The 20,499-nt window shown below is 38.1% G+C and overlaps 2 protein-coding genes across 2 annotated transcripts; both read left to right on the top strand.

The window, feature by feature from the left end:
* The first annotated feature begins 6,565 nt into the window (after positions 1 to 6,565).
* Positions 6,566 to 8,945, top strand: LOC149401370 (uncharacterized). Its single transcript, XM_089610691.1, has 5 exons — positions 6,566 to 7,175; positions 7,271 to 7,798; positions 7,939 to 8,318; positions 8,556 to 8,645; positions 8,751 to 8,945. The coding sequence occupies exons 1-5, from the start codon at positions 6,566 to 6,568 to the stop codon at positions 8,943 to 8,945; spliced, it is 1,803 nt and encodes a 600-aa protein (XP_089466817.1).
* Positions 8,946 to 16,874: 7,929 nt separating this feature from the next.
* On the top strand, positions 16,875 to 20,365 carry LOC149401369 (trifunctional UDP-glucose 4,6-dehydratase/UDP-4-keto-6-deoxy-D-glucose 3,5-epimerase/UDP-4-keto-L-rhamnose-reductase RHM1). Its single transcript, XM_089611787.1, has 3 exons — positions 16,875 to 17,033; positions 17,910 to 19,494; positions 19,585 to 20,365. Exons 2-3 carry the CDS (start codon positions 17,920 to 17,922, stop codon positions 20,032 to 20,034), a joined length of 2,025 nt encoding a protein of 674 aa, XP_089467913.1. The 5' UTR covers positions 16,875 to 17,033; positions 17,910 to 17,919; the 3' UTR covers positions 20,035 to 20,365.
* Positions 20,366 to 20,499: the final 134 nt, after the last annotated feature.

Here is a 20,499-nt window from a genome sequence, read left to right as displayed (position 1 = left end):
ATTCCATTGACAATAGAATTGTCAAATATCGACCGTCTTAATCATCGACACGAAACTGCTACGGCCGAGCTTGTTAATGTCGTTGAAGATGATGAAGAAGTGGATGAAGAAGATGAGGCGCTTGCCGTTTTTTAGGGAGACGATGTTGATGTCGATACTAACATTACATCGAGTGACAACGATGAATGACTAACACCATGTAATAATCGTAGTCGTCGAATAGTAATTACATAGTAATTAAAAATACTAACTACAATTCATTTTGCAGGATGTCTACTTCAGGTCAGGACCCATCAGGAGGAGAGCGTGACCCCCCGCAGATGCCGAGGAAGAAGCGGGGACCAACGACTGGCATCGTTTCTGCGAGAGCTCGTGTTGGGACCCCTGGAGCGAACACAGTTCGCTACGATCAGAATGCGCAGGCGTTCTACCCAAAATCCGTTGATCGGGACGTTCCAAAACCGATTAAGAAACATGATCAAGAGTACCATTCCAGTCGACCTCCCAGACTGGAACCATGTGCCTGCGCAGAGTGTGGCGGCTCTTATGAACTCGATTCATAACGAGTATCACTTCGTTTATGAACATCCCGAGAGTGGCGAGCTTGTGCCTGCAGATCCTATTCGCAACGAGATTGATATGGCTATCATTCGCGATGCGAAGAGGATGCGCCGTGGCCAGAAGTCGAGGTTGTCGCAGCTCTTCTTCAAGACATTTTGCGGGAGTAAGGATCTCGCTAAAAACGAAACTCCCGAAGGCTATAACCATGAAGCCTGGTTGAAAGCAATAGAGACGTTCGACTCGCCGGAGCATAAGGTATGAGTTGAACTTCCGATGATTATTCAAATTTCTTAAAATTAAACTTCACGTATTTATGTCTTGCAGGCGAAATCTCTCCACAACCGGGAAAATTCGAAGATGAAGAAGACAAAGGCGAGGCAAGGCTCGCTTAGTTTTTTTGGTCATCGCTCGAGGAACGTAAGTCTCTTAAAATTAATATGCAATATATATGTGATTCATATTTTAATGTTGAAAAATTACAGCGAAGAGAAGATGGGAGTATAGGCTCGGCTTTAGCGATATGGTTAGAAAAACACCAGGACGCTAAGGGATCGTGGACGACGGACTTCGCGAAGACGCAATACGTAAGTTAATTTTTTTTATTTACTATATTTAATTACTTTATTTCTTCTTATCTGATAAGTTTTTTGTGGTTTTATTTTGAAGGATCAAGTCACCGCTCAGACGATAGATATTTTGCGGCAAGCGGAGGAGCAAAACATCGTGATCTCCCAAGAAGATGCGGAGATGTACGCGATGCGCGATGTTTCGGGAGTGCGCAGAGACTGGGAAGTCGGTTTAGGGCCTTCGATCCCAAGGTCATCGTTGGGTGTTGCCCAAACGCTAGATGGAGGCTTGTCAAGTTCGTCATCTCAGACCGATCCATTGGTTTCCGAGATGCGAGCTCAGATGGATGCCCAACAAGCCGAGCTGCAAGTGATGCGGCAACAGATCGCCTTCCTCAGCCAGCAGCACAACCAGCCTCCCACGACTCCTCAACCTCCGCCTGCATCGCAACCAGGTGGGACGGATCAGCAGACGCCAGGTTCCACGCCGGGTTCTACGCCTGGTTCTATGGATTACTTGCGAGACCGTCCTTACGGAAGCGGCGGAACGAGCGGCAGCGCGTCAGGCAGCGGTGGACGAGGACGCGGAAGCGGTTCTCGAAGTTCTGGCAACTTATTCGGTAGAGGAAATTCTACTATCGATAAGTTTTATAAGAAAAAAAAATAGGAATTCATTTTTTTCGCTTTTTTTGGAAAGAATTTGTATTTTTAATTAAGAATTCTATTTTCAGAATATTATTTCTAATTCATTTAGAATTTTGTTAATTAATTTTTATTTAATTAATATTATTTGAATTTTTATTTCTAATTCATTTAGAATTTTGTAATTCATTTTTATTTTGTTAATTTACTATTTTAATTTTGTATTTTTTTTTTAATTTAACAAACATATTCGGTGCGACATTGTCGCACCGAATACCATGGTGCGAACATATTCGGTGCGACCATGTCGCACCCGATATGTATTTACCCGCCAATTCTATAAAATTTGGTAGGAAAATAACTTGGGCATTAGGTGCGACATGTCGCACCTGAAAGTGTCGCACCTAAAGGGGGACTTATTAGGTGCGACATGTCGCACCCAATACCTTCTGCGACGGGTTATCCGGTGCGACGTTGTCGCACCTAATGTTGCACCTAATAAACTTTTAGGTGCGACATTTGAAGCATTGGGTGCGACATTCGTTGCACCGGATAACGTATTTTGTCCTAGTGTCATGAATGGTGATCAAATAGAAGAATAAAAACAACCACACAGAATAGAAAATCAATCACCGTCTACGCCAATTTCGTTATTTCATGTCACGGGTTTGAAATCACCCTCAACCGTTTAAAATTTACCTAGGCATAATTAAATCAAATCAATAAAAAAATAGAGACAAAGAAAACAAATCAAACAAATTTTGGAGACGGAACAATTGCTGTGCGGCAATGTTAGGAATATTGCCCACTAGAAGATGATGATTACTAAATAAGATAAGAAGTTACTTTATTAGTATAATATAGGGTTGAGGTCTGATAAAATTCAGAATCAATAACAACTATCATCCGTAGTCTCCGTATCAAAATGAGTCGCACGCTGGGCATCCGAGTTCGGACGATAAACTAAAACAAGGTCGATGACTGATATGCGCCTGGAAAGCCTTATCTAAAGTCATATATGTAGAACATGAGTGAATTTTGATCACTCAGTGGGAGAATTCTACATTTTTGGTAAGTGTACGACCCAGACAGACTTTGATTTAGTTAGATGTGTCGTTTAAGGACCGTTACGACGCACTAGCCGAGGTCGCTTATGAAGGTCACAATGACGTTTGATCTAAATCCTGAAGTAATCATGGACTTCTAGGTCATATTACCGGGTCCTTTGATTCACCAAGTTAAAGGCTAATGAAACGCTGACTAAATAGGTGTTTTGGGAAGTCGGGACATGATCATAGAAAAAGTGATTTACAAATACGGAATCCAGCCTTCTCGAAAGAAGGTAAATGTTCTCTCACCTAAGGATTGATTCCAGAACCGATAGATTGCTAGAACTTCCAAAGTTGGCTTACATTATGAAGAATCTTTCGCTGGGGAAACAACTGTGCTTAGGGTATATATGGAACGAGAAATGTATAACGGAACAAATTGACCTATCTCGATACGGGTTGAACCTGGAGGATCATGATCACATACTGACTAAATTAGTGGACACTCGCCACGATGAGTAAATATAATTCTAGTATTATGGGAGAGTTCAGTCTTGGCTTACACGGTGGAGTACTGACCAAGATTAGACAAAACGATACGTAAAAGAGAAATGACTGTTTCGTCTTTTGATCGAGTTTGTTAAGCTTCAAATACTAGGTCCATAGTCCCCGATTCGGCTTCGATAAAGGTGGATAAGAACGTTCATATAATAATGGTTTCATTGTTATAGTCTCACTTGCTATAATTGTGATTGACAACATTGATTCTGAAAAACGGGTATTTGCAAAGTTAAATAACTATTTATAGTAGAATTGTTTACTTATTGTTGGATAAAGTAAATAATCAATTAATAAGTTATTTATTTATTGTTGGATCAAGTAAATAAATAATTTTGGATTTTTTGGGCCGAGCCTTGCGCTGAAGAAAAAATTCGCCACCTCCCTACCAGGAGGTGGGCGATTTTTAAAACTGGTTTTATACCAGTTTATTCTCTTTATTTGTTCATAAAATAAAAGAGAGAAAATATAGGAAATTAATTATCGTCCTATATTCTCTCCTTATATTTAGGAGAATATTTAGGAGAAATATTTTCCTATATTCTCTCAACAAATAAAATATTTTATATTTTGATATAAAATAAAATCCTAGATACTGATCTGATGGATGAGAGAAAAAGTAGTATTCATGAGATGAGATTCAATGGCTGAGATTAAATCCACTAGTGTGAACACAATAAAAGAGAATAATATATTCTAAAATATTCTATAATATCTCTCCTTTAACTGCTATAAATAGGGGGTTCATGAGAAGCAAAAAATAAAGAGAATGACATGAGTTTTCTGACCTAATTTTGCTACAGAAAGAATCAGCCAACCCTCCCCTCTTTGTGCAGCCGATCCTCTTCCTTCATCTTCCCTTTGGAATTGCTTCAATTTCATTCTTAGAAATAAGAGAGAAAGATCTGAAACACCTCGTTTCAAATCTAAGTGAGATCAAGAATCGTTTCCCACTCATTAGTCTTATCTTCCTCGAAGATTACGTTTCAAAAGACTACGGTGTCATCAACACGACGAGAAGGAATCCGAGAGTTTCAGAGTCATCCCAAAGGTCTGATTATGAGGAGTCTTTTATAGATTGAAGACGGATTGTGAAACCTTGAAGGTTCGGTTCGTGAGCCTAAATTTGTAAGTTTTCCGAACTTGTCATTAAATTTATCGGTTGCTTGACATATTGCGTTTGCTCTCATTAATTAAAGTAAATCTAAATCTTATTTAATTAATAACCATGTATTAATTAACTTATGATAGCGTAATTAATATTTTCCGCATTTAAATGGTTGTTTGAAGTGCAATAATCATAACAGGCAGTTGCTCTCACTCCAATCATCTCCAGATTATCTTTTCTCTCATGTTCGTCCAAGTCTCTGATATCGTATGTCTGTTGCGGCGTATGATGATATGCTCTCTTGAAGTTAAAAGCTTTTAATTCTACATATCAAGCTCTGATTCGCCATAAACACTCTAAACTATGTGACACAAATAAAATATGAAAATATTACTACACACACAAATTAAGTGATTAAGATGCAAATAAATAGTGAAAACTATAATAAAATAATAATAAATAAAGCTCTTATTGAATTCCCCCCGCACTATCTTTTTGTGCGTTCTCGAACAAACTTATTTCTAAAAATCCTACAAACTAACAAAAAGCAAAATAAAAGCAATAAAGAAAAATAAAAAGAAGTTAATTATAAATCAAATCCGAAATACTAAAATCTCAACCTCAATCTCAACAAATGAATGCAATGAAAGAATGTACCAAACACGATCCAACGCCTCCCAAATCTGAAATGCCTAAAGTGTTTGACATGTAAATCGAAGTTGCTCGGATGAAAAAAATAAATAAAACATTTACATGGTAATTATCTATTTGTGAAATGCACAAGTCAACTCACTTAACCTCCAAATTCCGATTCCGATATTGTATTTTGGGTAGGGTCAACTGAGATAGTAACTGTGCAAAGTCTTTGCTCGAAGTTATGAGGTAAATTTTTTGTTGTTTTACGTTGCATGTGACTTATACACAAATGACTTTTCTTGTTCAATTCATGTGGTAGTCCTCCCCACAAATTTAAATACCATGTGAATAGTATAATTACCTAATTCATCCCCCGAACTAAGTATGATCGCATGTTACTCTCGAATGACCCTAAATTTCAAAAAATTGAACCGAAAGTAGAAGCACTCGTGTCTCTTTGTTCATAACATGGATTGAAATCCCGGGGGAACCGGACCGGTTCCCCCTTTTTTGAACTCCCCAGCACCGGAACCTTCAAAACCGGAGTTTTCCGGTGATTCCGGGAGAACCGGACCGGGAACCAGTGAGGAACCCGGTTCCCACTTCCCGGTCCGGTTCAGTTAAAAAAAACAAAAAAAACCGGGGATAAATACCCGGTTTCCCACAAAAATAAATCTTTTGCGTCGGTTTAGGGTGTCCAAAATTCCGCCGCGACCAAGCTCATTTCTTCCGGGATCCCGCCCGGATCCCGCCGTGCCTCCAGCTTCCCGACGCGACGAAGGTGATTTCTTCCCAGATCCCGCCGATTTCAGCCTTTGCCGGTGAGCTTCCTGACATTTATATGTTTTTTTTTTTTTTTTTTATGATTTTGAGTTTAATTTTTGAAATTTCTTGATAATTCTTGAAGATTAAGTATAAATTGATAGTTGTGAACATGAATATAGTGTTTATTTAGAGTTTGTGTTCATGTTTCTAATTTTTTTGTAATTAATCCTAATTATGTTGTAATTTTTTTTATTAGTTAGTGATGATTAAAGTTATGTTGAACTTGTTTATTGATTTATGACGAAATTGTTATGACTTGTTTTTAATTTTAGTGTTTGTGTTCATGTTTCTAATTTTATTGTAATTAATCTGAATTATTTTGTAATTTTTTGATTACTTAGTAATGATTAAGGTTATGTTGAACTTGTTTATTGATTTATGACGAAATTGTTATCAATTGTTTTTAATTTTAGAGTTTGTGTTCATGTCTATAATTTTTTTGTAATTAATCCGAATCATTTTGTAATTTTTTATTAGTTAGTGATGATTATGGTTATGTTGAACTTTGTTATGAATTATTTTAAATTTTCATTTAGATCTTGTGAATATGATTCATGATTGTAAGTTTAATTTAATTTACTAAAGATGATTTGTTAATTTGTAGGTTACAACTTACAAGAATGTCGGCCCCCGATCTAGCTAGGAGGTATTGTACACCCGTTCCCGGAAAAAGTAGCGCCTACCAGTGTATATTTTGCGATCACATTATGGGAGGCAGCGGCATCACGAGAGTGAAAAACCACCTAGCCCATGTAGACCCAACCAAGAGTGTCAAATTTTGTGAAAAAGTCCCTCCTGAAGTGAAAGCAGAGATGCAATGTTTACTTCAAGGCAATGTCGTAAAAAAGAAGAAGAAACAGTCGTTGGATTCTACGCTTTGCAAGACTTTGAATAAAAATGTTGGCGTGGAAGAATCAGACGAAGAAAACTACGAAGCTCAATTACGAGCAGTGATGAAGAGGTTAAGACAAGAGGCGGCTCAGACAGAATGGGAGGCTCGGATGATGTCGGGGCCCGGGAGTGGTTCTACGGAAAAATCTCCACCAGATGCTCCGTCATTATATAAGTCATCGAGTGCTAAGCAAAAAAAAATTGATGAGATGGTGGAGCCGAAGAAGAGAACGTGGCTCGGAAGATCTATAACAAAATTCTTTGCTCACCATCATGTGCCGACGAGTAAGGCGGACTCGCATGATTTAAAAAACATGATAGCGACCGCTCAAGATCTAGGTAATCCTCAATTCATGATCACTAATTGTATTTCCATATTGTCGCATCGCATGTGTTCTTGAAACGTTAACATGATGTGTATTGGCATATTGCAGGTCCTAATGTTCCTATACCATCTCCGCATGAAATTCATAACAAGTACCTCGATATGGAGGTTGCAGACGCGGAGAACTACATTGAAGAACAAAAGAAGCGATGGGTAAAATACGGATGCACCATACTCACTGATGGTTGGACGGGGCCGACCAGACTGAGTATCATCAACATTATGGTTTATTGTGCTGGTGCAACGGTGTTCGTAAAGTCCGTTGATGCATCCAAGCATACGAATACAGGGGAGTACATCTACGGAATATTGAGATCAGTGGTCAAAGAAATCGGAAAACACAATGTCGTCCAAGTTGTGACCGACAACGGTTCGAACTACAGGAGTGCCAGGTTGAAATTACAACGCAAGTACCATGTGTACTGGACACCTTGCGCCGCACATTGTCTAGATCTGATGTTTGAAGATATTGGGAAGAGAGGTAGTGTTAAGCAGACTATCAAAGCAGCGAGGGATGCAACTAAGTTCATTTACAACCACAGCACTGTGCTGTCCAAGCTACAGGACACATCCCCAGGTGAAATCATCTGTCCCGGCGAACAAGATTTGCCACGAACTATCTAGCTCCCAGAAGTCTCCGAGAGAAGAGAGCTACGTTGAGGACGATGTTCAGTAATCAATGGTGGGATGATTCCAAATTGAGTGCAACACCTACAGGTAGATCCATATCCGAGACTTGTTTAAACCCCAGGTTTTGGCATTCGGTGGACGAAGTGTGTGCCATATTCGACCCGATGTACACCACTCTTCGATTAGTGGACACTGAGGTGCATCCCACGATGGGATTACTATACTACGTCTTCCACGAGATGAAAAAGAATTTGGAAGCGATGAGTGGGAAGAAATGGGTCGTCGACATCGTGAACCACATATGGATTACTCAAATGGAACATCCACTACACATTGCAACTTTCTTCCTAAATCCAAAGTTGCTGTTTAACCCGGATATAACCATGAACAATACTCACATGGCCGCTGTTACAAAGGTGTTCGACTTCTTGCATTCGGATCTTGATGGGTCAACTCTTGGGAGAGAGGTATAAAACTATAAATTGTTACAAGCTATATCACATTATGAATATATGAGTCTTATTTGATTTTTTAACTACAGTTAATCGCATTTCGAGACGCTCGAGGGGACTTCTCACAAAGAAGTGCAATTTCGGCACGAGGCACCCTTTGTGCCAGTAAGCTTGTGAGATGAATTGTATGCATTAACTATGTCATGGAATGGTATGAAATGACATGATATGATTTATGTCACATGATTGCAGGTGAATGGTGGGAGCTTTACGAAAATTGGACCCCGACTTTACAGACGTTGGCCATTCAAATTTTATGACAAACTTCATCCGCCTCCGCTAGTGAGAGGAATTGGAGTATATTTGCCCTCGTCCACACAAAACAAAGGTATCGTCTAGCGTACAGCAGACTCGAGAAGCTTGTTTTTCTGCTCATATAACATGAAGTTGCAGCTTCGAGAAGTAACTCGGATTCACGACAACAACCTCACCCCGATGGATCCTTTGGATATCATCGAACGAGCTTTTGAATGCTCGATGAATGACAATGAGGGAGACGATGAAATGCTCCGCTGGATTGACGAAGTTCACATGGACGACGTCAACCAGAACCCGAATCCGACAGTAGCTGATGCGACTTGAGAACATGGAGTTGATCCGGAGCGAGTGCTGAACGAGGACGTCTAACCTCAACGCGGATCCGGAGACAGTTCGGATTCCGATGGCGGAGGTTCAAGTCGTACATCAAGCGGAGGAGGTGAAGGTGAAGGTGGATCAGGGGGAGGTGGTGGAGGTTCATATTGGGCTGGAGGTTCCTTTAGTGCTGGAGGTTCATATGGTGATGTCGGCAGTGCTCAAGTTGGATACACACCATCGGAAGAAGATTATGATCGTCTTCATCACCCTGCCTTTTTTTTATTTATGTTACGGGCGCAGAGGTCAGGGCGGAGGTATGAATGACGCCATGTCATTTAAGTCTAGCAATGACGTTGATGACTTGTCCTACAACTTCGGATTGGTATCAATTGGTCATCAAGGCACAGAGTCCTCTTATGATGACGGATCTTCCAGTTACAACCAGGACTACTATGCACCAAGTCAAGCTCCCGAAACGATGCGATCAGTTCCAGGTTATCCCCTCCACTCCATGTCTGTTACTTCATCTCAGTATGAGTACAGCTATCACTTGGACAGGTACTTTTGTGCATGTGCTCATTACATGAGTTGGTATGATTACTGTATGACTGCTGCATACGGTCGCTATGAGTAGTCATTTATATTCCTTCTATGTTGAATTTGTTGAACTATAGTATTTGGTGGATTGTGTTGAACTTTATCATTTTGATTTGTACTATTGAACTTACTTTTTGTTGTGTTTGTAATTTGGTATTGTGTTGAAACATTGTACACTATTCTTAATTTTATGAATTTTATCATACGTACTTTGTATGTTTTCTGTATATTTCTTTTCTGAATTCCCCTCGGTAAATACGGTATTTGACGGTATTCATCTACGGTAACGATAAGTTCAATGGTACCAGTTTCCTTTTTTTTCCTACTTTCCCTGGTATTCTTTTACGGTACTAGGGGTTACCAGTAAATTCTGAAGCTCGGAACGGTAACGGTAACAGTATTTCGATCCTTGGTTCATAGTAAACTCTAAACGCGGATGGATTTGTGAGCAAAAATAAGTTATGTGTCAAACAAGTTTGGCAAGGTAGGTTCAAGTTGTGTGCGGTTTGATTCGGAAAAAAAGATTTATTTATTTTGAAAACTATTGAGATGAGCTCGCACTACCAGAAAAAAAGGGTTAGCAACTACGGCATAAAGCTCTAGTCATTCTACTTTGACTACGATTTAGTGACTGACATCTATCGCATTTGAGTATCTTCACTTTGTCTACGACTCCATTTTTTTTCGTAGTGTGAAATTTTATGAAACAGTAGTAAAGAATATGTTACTACAATTTATATACATAGTGTTTACTAATCTCATCAGTAAAAACTACATCGCTAAAAAGTAGTTTTAATTTATTCAAAAAAAATTTATATTAGACTAACGAGTTTTATGTAGTCATACCGAGTTTTACTGAAGTATTCTATACGATTACTTTGATTTTCTCTAGTGTTTATGTATCTGATTATTTAAGACTACTGCTATAAGTAGTATTTTATGGATTTCTTTTCTATAGTACATTTTATTTATATATTCAGTTTTTTCTATAAAAATATATGTTTAAATAAATTCAAAACAAAGCAAAACAAAATATAATATATAACATCATATTGAATGAAATCATCATAAATATCAGTTACAATTTACGACAAGAGTCCATGTTTAATTAATTGCATACTAAGCCAAACAATGAGCTATAGCATTACATGAGAAAAGTATGATAGAGAGATTCATTTGTTTCAATCATGCACCTTTGAATTTTTTTTTAATAGCTCGTCTCGTCTTTCTCTTGACCTTTGTAAGGCATGTTTCATTTTTTATATCACTTTTTTCTAGCAAACACTTCTTGTGAAGCCAACATCGCTGCATCGGAGACAAGCATCAGAGCAATACAAAAAGTTGTAATCTCTGCAAACCCAACTCTTTACTCACAATAGTAATCTCTTCTTGGGTCCTTAAACATTCTTAGCAAACAGAAAAAATAAAATAAAATCAGATTCAAAATTAAAAGATATTCAACGAGGCTCTGCTTTCTCACTTGGTTCTATGGAAACTAGCTTGAGTCCTCACCACCGCCTTCAACAATGAGCTATAGCATTACATGAGAAAAGTACGATAGAGAGATTCATTTGTTTCAATCATGCACCTTTGAATTTTTTTTAATAGCTCGTCTCATCTTTCTCTTGGCCTTTGTAAGTTATGTTTCATCTTTGATAACACTTTTTTCCAGCAAACACTTCTTGTGAAGCCAACATCGTTGCATCAGAGACAAGCATCGGAGCAATACAAAAGGTTGTAATCTCTGCAAACACAACTCTTTACTTACAGTTGTAATCTCTGCTTGGGTCCTTAAACATTCTTAGCAAGCAGAAAAAAAATCAGATTCAAAATAAAAAAATATTCAACGAGGCTCTGCTTTCTTACTTGGCTTTCTGGAAACTAGCTTGAGTCCTCACCACCGCCTTCAAAACTCGCTTGAATTCTCACCACCACCTTCAAATCCCTTAATGCTCGTCGATTTGTGATTCAAAACCCTAAATCATATAAATTCACTCACATGAAAGAACACCGAAATCCTAGAGACTAAAAAGGCCCAATAAATCAATAAGAATTCGTACCAACAGAGAACACGAGGATGAAAATAAGAAATTCAAGTAATTGGAAAAAAGTTTGAATCTTCATCGAATATCCAACACAACCAAATTTCAATTCGAGTTTCAAAATAAAGGCCTACTTTTTCCTTTCTAAAATTCATGTCATCCCGATCGTATTTCTATGTCCCTTAGTTTGTCAAAGCAAAAACCTTGTTCCTTTTCCATCTTTAGTAAAAAATTTGATAATTGTTTTTAAAGGTTTACACTACGGTTTTATTTTGACCGTAGTGGAGTTGAAGCTAATCACTATAGTTTTATATTCGAATGAAGTCTAATATACCTCCTAAAAAGGCTGACCGTAGTTTATTCTAACAGACTCAATTTTAATACCAAAATTTAGTTTAAAAAATGGGTTATATAGGTATATAGCCACACGACTATAGGGGAATTTGATTTTAGCCAACCTTCTGTTAATTTCCTGTTAATAGCCACATCAATCTATTTACAACATGTTAAAAGACTTGAATGACCTCAAATAATTCCCGCACATTAATTAGAATCCAGTCAAATCCTGTCCAAAATTTTTAACCCATTAATTAAAAAGGAAAAAAAATTAATCGGCCATAACTACATCATGCCAATTGAGGGATACAATTAACACATGATATTAAACCATCTGACCAAAACCAAATCTTCACGCAGCCAAAAAAAAAAAGATAGGAAGCCGAGAGAAAAAAAGAGAGGAAGATGAGGAAAAAATTGGAATCATCGGACGAACGACGAACGACTAACGAAATCAACGAGGAAAGGTATGTTTGTAGCCGATTTACTTCACAATTAACACGATTTTCTCATATGGGTGTGTTTGTACATGCTTTTTTTTTGTTTATGGGTTGTTCTTCTTCGGTATGAGATGGTTTTTTCCGTTGAAATTAGGTTCACAATCCGGGAAAAAGAGATGACCTGCATTTCAAAATCGGAGGGGAAAAAATGGTGTTCACGCTCGCGCTCTCTTCCCGTGGCTCCACAGCCCCAACGCCTACATGTGGAACACCATGATACGAGGTTGTTACATGACCGGGATTGCAAAAGCCTGCGAGAAGGCTCCGACGCCCAAGGAAGATGGGTCGGTGATTTGCGTGACGAGGAAGATGAGTTTTCAATTGTTATTTGGTTGTACAGAATATGATGATTCGTTTTTGTTCGGATGGTGTATATTCGTGTAAATACAAAACATATTTTATTCGTGTAAATACAAAGCATATTTACAGTTTATTGTACAGTATATTCGTGTAAATACAAAGCATATTTACAGTATATTCATTGTAAATACAAAACATATTTACAGTATATTCGTGTAAATAAACTGAAAAAAATTCTGGAAATATTTTGGACGTTCTAAAATTATGAATATATGGAAGACAAAATAATACCAATAAATGAATAATGAATTGCCACGAAAATAGAAAGTAATTAACTAAAGTCAACCCTGAAAACTTCCAAATACACGATAACAATAAACATGCGTGGGAAACTTTCAAAATCTGTTGGAAAATTCAAATTTCAAATTTGAAAACTTCCCTATTCGGTTTAAATATTTGATTCAAAATTAAAATAAAACTGCCTAATTAAAATAGCGGCCGAATTAAATAAGGGCAAATGTGTAATACTAATTTAATTAATAAGATGCCACGTAAGCAAGATGACTATTTACGGGAAATTAACGAAAGGTTGGCTAAAACCAAATTGCTTGTGTTTAAGATGGTTACGTAGCCAATTATTTGTAAAAAAATTAAAACATGTAGTTGTTAAACAATTTTTTTGGTAGTGTTGAGCCAATATTTGGGATTACAAAAAACATACAAAACACTAAATACCTTAAAAGACTAAACAACAATAGAAAAAAGAAGTTATACTAGAAAGCAAAATAAAATCTTTAAGATCATACACCAAACTCTTATATTTTTAAAATAATAAGCAAAGCAGTTTTGATGTACATCACTTTTGGTGCCATAAGTATTTGGTTATTTATAGCTCGTTCTTATTAGTCATGTTCATATTCAATATACAAACGACTATGGTTTACTATATTTCAATAACCTAGTATCTCACTATTTCCATAAATGTTAGTGTTCAACACTTATTATTTCTCGGAAATTTACTCTCGTCTAAGGTTTGATTATCAATCCTATTAATGACAAAGTCTAGCCTCGTCAATCGAGCTTCTACCTTATATCAATAATTATAGTTGAGACAAAATAGAACGGGCTTGTCGTTTCTAAACTTTAAGTTGTAGAAACTTTTAGCCAAGTCAATTTACTTGTGTCATAATTTAGTCAACCATTATTAAATGGTAACGACTTTATTCATGGCACATATTTAGGAGTTATACAAATCGTTCATTTCCAAAATGTTGATTCTTGATTAACTTTTTTTATAATTATATTTGCTTTATACGACACTTGGATAACAAAATAAGAAAGAAAACTATATTGACCCATGCCATAAGTTTAGTAGAATAACTACATTGATCCATGTTATTGATTCTAACTAGAAAATAACCCACTAATCAATAATGTTAATAAAGTAAACTTTCTATTATATTCAGTAATCATTCCTCTTCATTTTATTGTTTTTAAAACAAAGACAGACTCACAAGGCAACATAAGACAAGACTAATAGCCAAAAGGTTTACTCAACCAAAAGGAATCGACTACACGGAGACCTTTCTCCTATATCAAAGAAAGATTCTCTTTGCACGATCATGACATTAGTAGCTCACTTTGATTATGAACTACGTCAGCTGGATATGAAAACGGCCTTCTTAAATGGGGATATAGATGAAGAGGTTTACATGAAATAACCTAAGGATTCACCTCTAGTGATGGTGATCATTATGCAAGCTTAATTGATCAATTTATGGTTTGTAACAAGCCTCCTGCCAATGATATTTAAAGTTCCATGTATGTCATCTCTTCATTCGGTTTTTAAGAGAACGACATGAATCAATGTATATATCAAAATGTTAGTGGGAGTAAGATATGCTGCAAGGGTTATTAAGTTGAGAGACTTAATATGTTGTAATAAAGGGAAGATAATACTCGCTCATAAAGAACTTACACCATTAATCATATATTTTGTTTCTTTGTAAGTAGGGATTGCAATTTGACCCGTTACCCGCGTTCCGGCCCGTTACCCGATTTATTCGGGTCGGGTAATACCCGTTCTTTTTGGGTAAACGGGTAATACCCGTTACGGTTTTAACGGGTCCGGGTACGGGTAATGGAATAGTCATCCCGTACCCGGTTACCCGGGACCCGACCCGTTAACTTTTAAATATTTAAAAAGATAATAAATTTTTATATGTTGCAATGAAGATGACCACATTTACAATGAAGATGATCAATTTGCAATGAACACTTCTTTTGTATTTTTTATTTATTTATTTTGAATTTTAATGTTTTTTATATTGTAGTAGCACTTTGATATTTTTCACCTAAATTTTATTATTTTTAAACTTTATATTGTTGATGGATTTTTATTTTATAAACGGGTAAGCGGGTCTACCCGACCCGCTACCCTTTTTTTAAACCGGGTAAACGGGTAACGGGTCTAATATTTTTAACCCGCTTACCCGGCGGGTATCCCCGTTACCCGGGCCGTCTCAAAATCCGTTTAAACGGGTCCGGGTAACGGGTAAAAAATTATAGCGGGCACGGGTAACGGAATAGGTGTACCCGGCTTTACCCGTACCCGTTGCCATCCCTATTTGTAAGTGTTGAGCTATATGGACCAAGTGGAAGAATGTAAAAATATTATACTTTATTATGGTATTAATGAGAAATATTCTCTCCATTATAATGGTCCATATATATCAAAATTGATGCACTGATTCGTGGGCAAAATTGCGCTCAAATTAATGGCCGAAATCAATGAAAATTACTTGCAATCATGACATTGAGATAATGCTAATTGATGATTATGGGACTATAAATACAAATGTTTTGGGGTTCCAAAGCTCACTCATACACTCAGAAACAAACACCATATAAAAGTGAGGGTGAAATCTTAGAAGAACAACGAAATAACTCGTCGGAGCCAAAGTCTGAAGCTCGCTGAAAAACACAACAATAGCGAAAAATAATTCCATCTTTTTCACTTCCGCATTTACGTGTTCTTATATTAAGACCACATTTAGTTCGTGTAATAAGTTCTTACAGACTCTTCTAAGTATATGGTCTTTTTCTACATAATTATAAAGATTTCATTAAAAGTGTTATGATATTTAAGATTTTTAAGCAAAAAATTCAAAAACATTATATTAGGAGATAAATTGGATACATGCATGATTTTCAAATAAGATATCAACATGTGATAAATATTAACTGAAGAGATAAATCTGATAATTATGTAAACTTCCGATGTATCATGACTTGCATCTTAAAATCAATTCACAATAAAAAACAGTAACCCATAGTTTATATTCTTGTTAGTTTTTATTCGCTTTTAATGTGGATTTCCCAACATTTGAAAATTAGATGCATACAATATTCTCCTAAAAAATAACCATACCATGAAGGATTGGTGAACTCTTAATATTCACAGCTATTGTTATATAATAAATGAAATAATAATGCTTTTTTTTTAATGATATATGGAATATCCATTTTTGTGCTTCTAAAAGACATCAACGTGAAAACTCATGCTCACTTCACACAATTGAAACATCAAACCTGTAAACGATGAATCATGATCATGTCAAATATGTGCTTACATTATGATTTTATTTATTTTTCATTAAAGCAATATGTATGTTATGACTTCCATAATAAGTTTGATTATGTGTCTACCTTTTAGTCGCTTATTCGTAAAACAGTTTGTGGACTATTTTATTTTAGTACAGCGAATGTGCGATCTTAACGTTAAACAAATTGTTTACTCTGACCACGTGTCGTAAAGTAGTTTGTCCCGTAAGCAATGCAATTATTATCACGATATATATGCTAAGAGAAAGAAACTATTATTATTACACATTATTTATATAAAAAAAAAAAAAAATTCTATTACATGAAAACGTTGGGTAAAAAGCACGTGATCGCACGTGCTAACACCCGGCGCGAACGGACGGAGAAGCATGAACGCGTTAACAAGCAAAGCATTGTGTTGAAATTTCCTCTTTCGGGCCCAAAAACCGTGTGTGATGTTTTAGACAAATACGACGCTTTTGGTCAAGGGCTTTTCCGTCATTTCTGCGCGTTCCACGGCTCTCCTTAACTGTCTCACTCATTGTGTATATACTAATATAAATACACCGTTGATCTCTTGTTTCCCTCTCGCTCTCTTGTAATCAAAAGTATTTCTTTCTCTCTTTCTCTCTCTAAAGATTGTTGTATCTTGGGATTTCGTTGCAGAGGAAATCCCAATCTGGGTGGTCCGATCGGCTCTGATCTCCGTCATTTCTGTGAGTAATCCTCTGATTTGTTGTTTTTACATAGCAAATGAGTTGTATTTTTTTTTCTTCCTTTTTTTCCTTGTCGTTGCGTTTCGTGATTTGAATCGTGCCTTTGATGATATGTGCGATCTGGTTCTCGCTAAATTCCGTTAGATCTGTGCTCACTTCGTGAGATGTTCGATTAGCTTGATTGGCTTAGGATTCGTTCGTTGGTGCCGATCTAGATCCCTCTGTGCTACCGACTTCTGAATTGTTTGAATCAGATCTGGCTTGTTTGTTAGAAATGGGATGGTTTTTAGAATTTTGATTTCGGATTTGTGAATTTGCATGGATCCGTTTGTTTTGTTTATTTGTTACATCGATGTTTAAGGGTGTTTTTCTCATAATAATAACAGTAATTTCTTTTCTTTGTGAGTGTTTAAGCTTTAACGTATGAACCAGATAGGAAGAGGATAACGTTCTGTGTTTTGTTCTTACTAGTCTTTATTTGAACGATCATTGTGCAATATGTTTTTTTTTATTAGACATTTGATGGTTCAAGAGTTTTTCTTTTTTGTCATTAAATTATGAAATCTCATGTCCATAACAACGAAGATCGTGTATTTAAGTTCCTAATTTGTTTTTAACTCCATTTATTTGTGTACACGAACAATCATGCAATATTTGGCGTATGTAACTTTTACCAGTTATTTATTGGCCTTTAATCTCTCTTTTTTTTTTTTTTTTTTTTTTTTTTTTTTTTTCTTTTCTTTCTTGGTATGGGTTTATAAGTGAGTCTTTTATTTATCATTAGATCTGCATCTTTGATAGGTGATGTCATCATTCTTGGAACGTCTTTATTCATTTCATAATTATAACATAGTATTTTTTATTTGTGTTTTATAGGACCGCCGACATGGCTACTACTTATACACCAAAAAACATTCTCATCACCGGGGCCGCCGGATTCATTGCGTCCCATGTTGCGAATCGGCTCATCCGAAACTACCCCGACTACAAGATTGTTGTTCTCGACAAGCTGGATTACTGCTCGAACTTGAAAAACCTCCTTCCATCGAAACCGTCCCCGAATTTCAAGTTCGTCAAGGGCGACATCGGTAGTGCTGACCTCGTCAACTTCCTTCTCATCACCGAGAAGATTGATACGATCATGCACTTTGCCGCCCAGACCCATGTCGACAATTCCTTTGGAAATAGCTTCGAGTTCACCAAGAACAACATCTATGGAACCCACGTCCTCCTCGAGGCCTGCAAAGTCACTGGCCAGATCACGAGGTTCATCCATGTCAGCACCGACGAGGTCTATGGCGAGACCGACGAGGACGCCGTGGTTGGAAACCACGAGGCTTCCCAGCTCCTTCCGACCAACCCTTACTCTGCCACTAAAGCCGGCGCTGAAATGCTCGTCATGGCTTACGGGAGATCGTACGGTCTACCTGTGATCACGACCCGAGGGAACAATGTTTACGGGCCGAACCAGTTTCCCGAGAAGCTGATTCCGAAGTTCATCCTTTTGGCTATGAGGGGCAAGCCTCTCCCGATTCACGGGGACGGTTCCAACGTCCGAAGCTATCTGTACTGCGAGGATGTCGCAGAGGCTTTCGAGGTCATTCTTCACAAGGGAGAGGTGGGACACGTGTACAACATCGGGACGAAGAGGGAGAGGAGGGTCATCGACGTGGCTACGGACATCTGCAGGCTTTTCAACAAGGACCCGGAAGCGAGCATCAAGTTTGTGGAGAACAGGCCGTTCAACGACCAGAGGTACTTTTTGGACGACGAGAAGCTGAAGATCTTGGGTTGGTCGGAGCGTACCGCTTGGGAGGACGGGCTGAACAAGACCATCGAGTGGTACACCAAGAATCCCGACTGGTGGGGCGATGTTTCGGGGGCTCTGCTTCCTCACCCCCGGATGCTGATGATGCCAGGTGGTGGGCTCGAGAGGCATTTTGACGGCTCCTCTGAAGGGGAAAATTCTGAATCGTATGTGTCGAGCAACAATACCAAGATGTTGGTTCCTCCGTCCAAGGGCACAAACTCTCCTCGCAAACCCGCGCTGAAGTTCTTGATCTACGGCCGGACGGGCTGGATCGGTGGGCTGCTCGGAAAGCTCTGTGAGAAGCAGGGAATTGCGTACGAGTATGGAAAAGGCCGTCTCGAGGACCGTTCTTCGCTCATTGCCGATGTTCAGAACGTGAAGCCGACCCACGTGTTCAACGCAGCTGGCGTGACTGGAAGACCCAACGTCGACTGGTGCGAGTCTCACAAGACCGAGACGATCCGGGCAAATGTCGCTGGGACTTTGAGCCTGGCCGATGTCTGCAGAGAGAATGGGCTTCTCATGGTGAACTTCGCAACCGGGTGTATATTCGAATACGACGAAGCACACCCAGAAGGCTCCGGCATCGGATACAAAGAAGAGGACAAGCCGAATTTCATCGGCTCTTTCTACTCGAAAACCAAGGCTATGGTAATTACAATACATGGATGACCTGGTCGTTGTTATTATTCTCATATGTACAGTTGTTTGACTGTTTTTTTTTTTGTTTATTGTGATCAGGTTGAAGAGCTTCTCAGGGAGTACGACAACGTGTGCACGTTGAGGGTGCGAATGCCAATTTCGTCGGACCTGAATAACCCTCGCAACTTCATCACGAAGATCTCTCGCTACGACAAGGTGGTCAACATCCCAAACAGCATGACCATTCTGGATGAGCTCTTGCCGATCTCCATCGAGATGGCCAAGCGGAACTTAAAGGGAATTTGGAACTTCACGAACCCAGGGGTTGTGAGCCACAACGAGATTCTCGAGATGTACAAAGAGTACATCAAGCCCGACTTTGAGTGGAAGAACTTCACGCTTGAAGAGCAAGCCAAGGTCATCGTGGCTCCTCGCAGCAACAACGAAATGGATGCCTCCAAGCTGAAAGCCGAGTTCCCTGAGCTCCTTTCGATCAAGGAATCGCTGATTAAGTACGTCTTTGAGCCCAACAAGACAACAAGCTCTTGATTTTTTTTTTTTGCAAGTTTAGATGATATGATTCAGAGGACCTCTTTCTATTTTTTCTCTCGTGACTTTAGCTTTTCTTTTTTTACTCATCATTATTCATTACTTACCGTTAGCTTATTTATCTCATTTTATTTATGGTGTTTAGAGGGCAAATGGGGTGATTTTATTTCATTAGGGTTATGCCAAATTCCTTATTTCTTTTATAAGAGTTTTTCGTAGGCTGTCTACACATTGAGGGTATAATTTCGCAGGTCTGCGAGAGAGATTTGTAATGTTGGATTTGTGTTACCGATAGCTTCGAGAGTAATAATATATGAGATTGTATTGCTAATTGCTCTGCTTCGTTTGTCTGTTCGAGTCATTTACTTTGATATTCATAAAATACAAAAATGCAAAACGCTTCAAGAGTGATAGACGTTAAGCCAGAAAATTCTCGTTCTTGTTAGTATATTTGAGATAGCAAGG

Source organism: Urtica dioica, chromosome 4 (genome assembly GCF_054948205.1).
Source record: "Urtica dioica subsp. dioica isolate 48M chromosome 4, U.dioica_male_clone48M_v1_H2, whole genome shotgun sequence".
Taxonomy (NCBI): domain Eukaryota; kingdom Viridiplantae; phylum Streptophyta; class Magnoliopsida; order Rosales; family Urticaceae; genus Urtica; species Urtica dioica.
The sequence above is the reverse complement of the archived record's forward strand: the minus strand, read 5'-3'. Positions and strand labels throughout refer to the sequence as shown.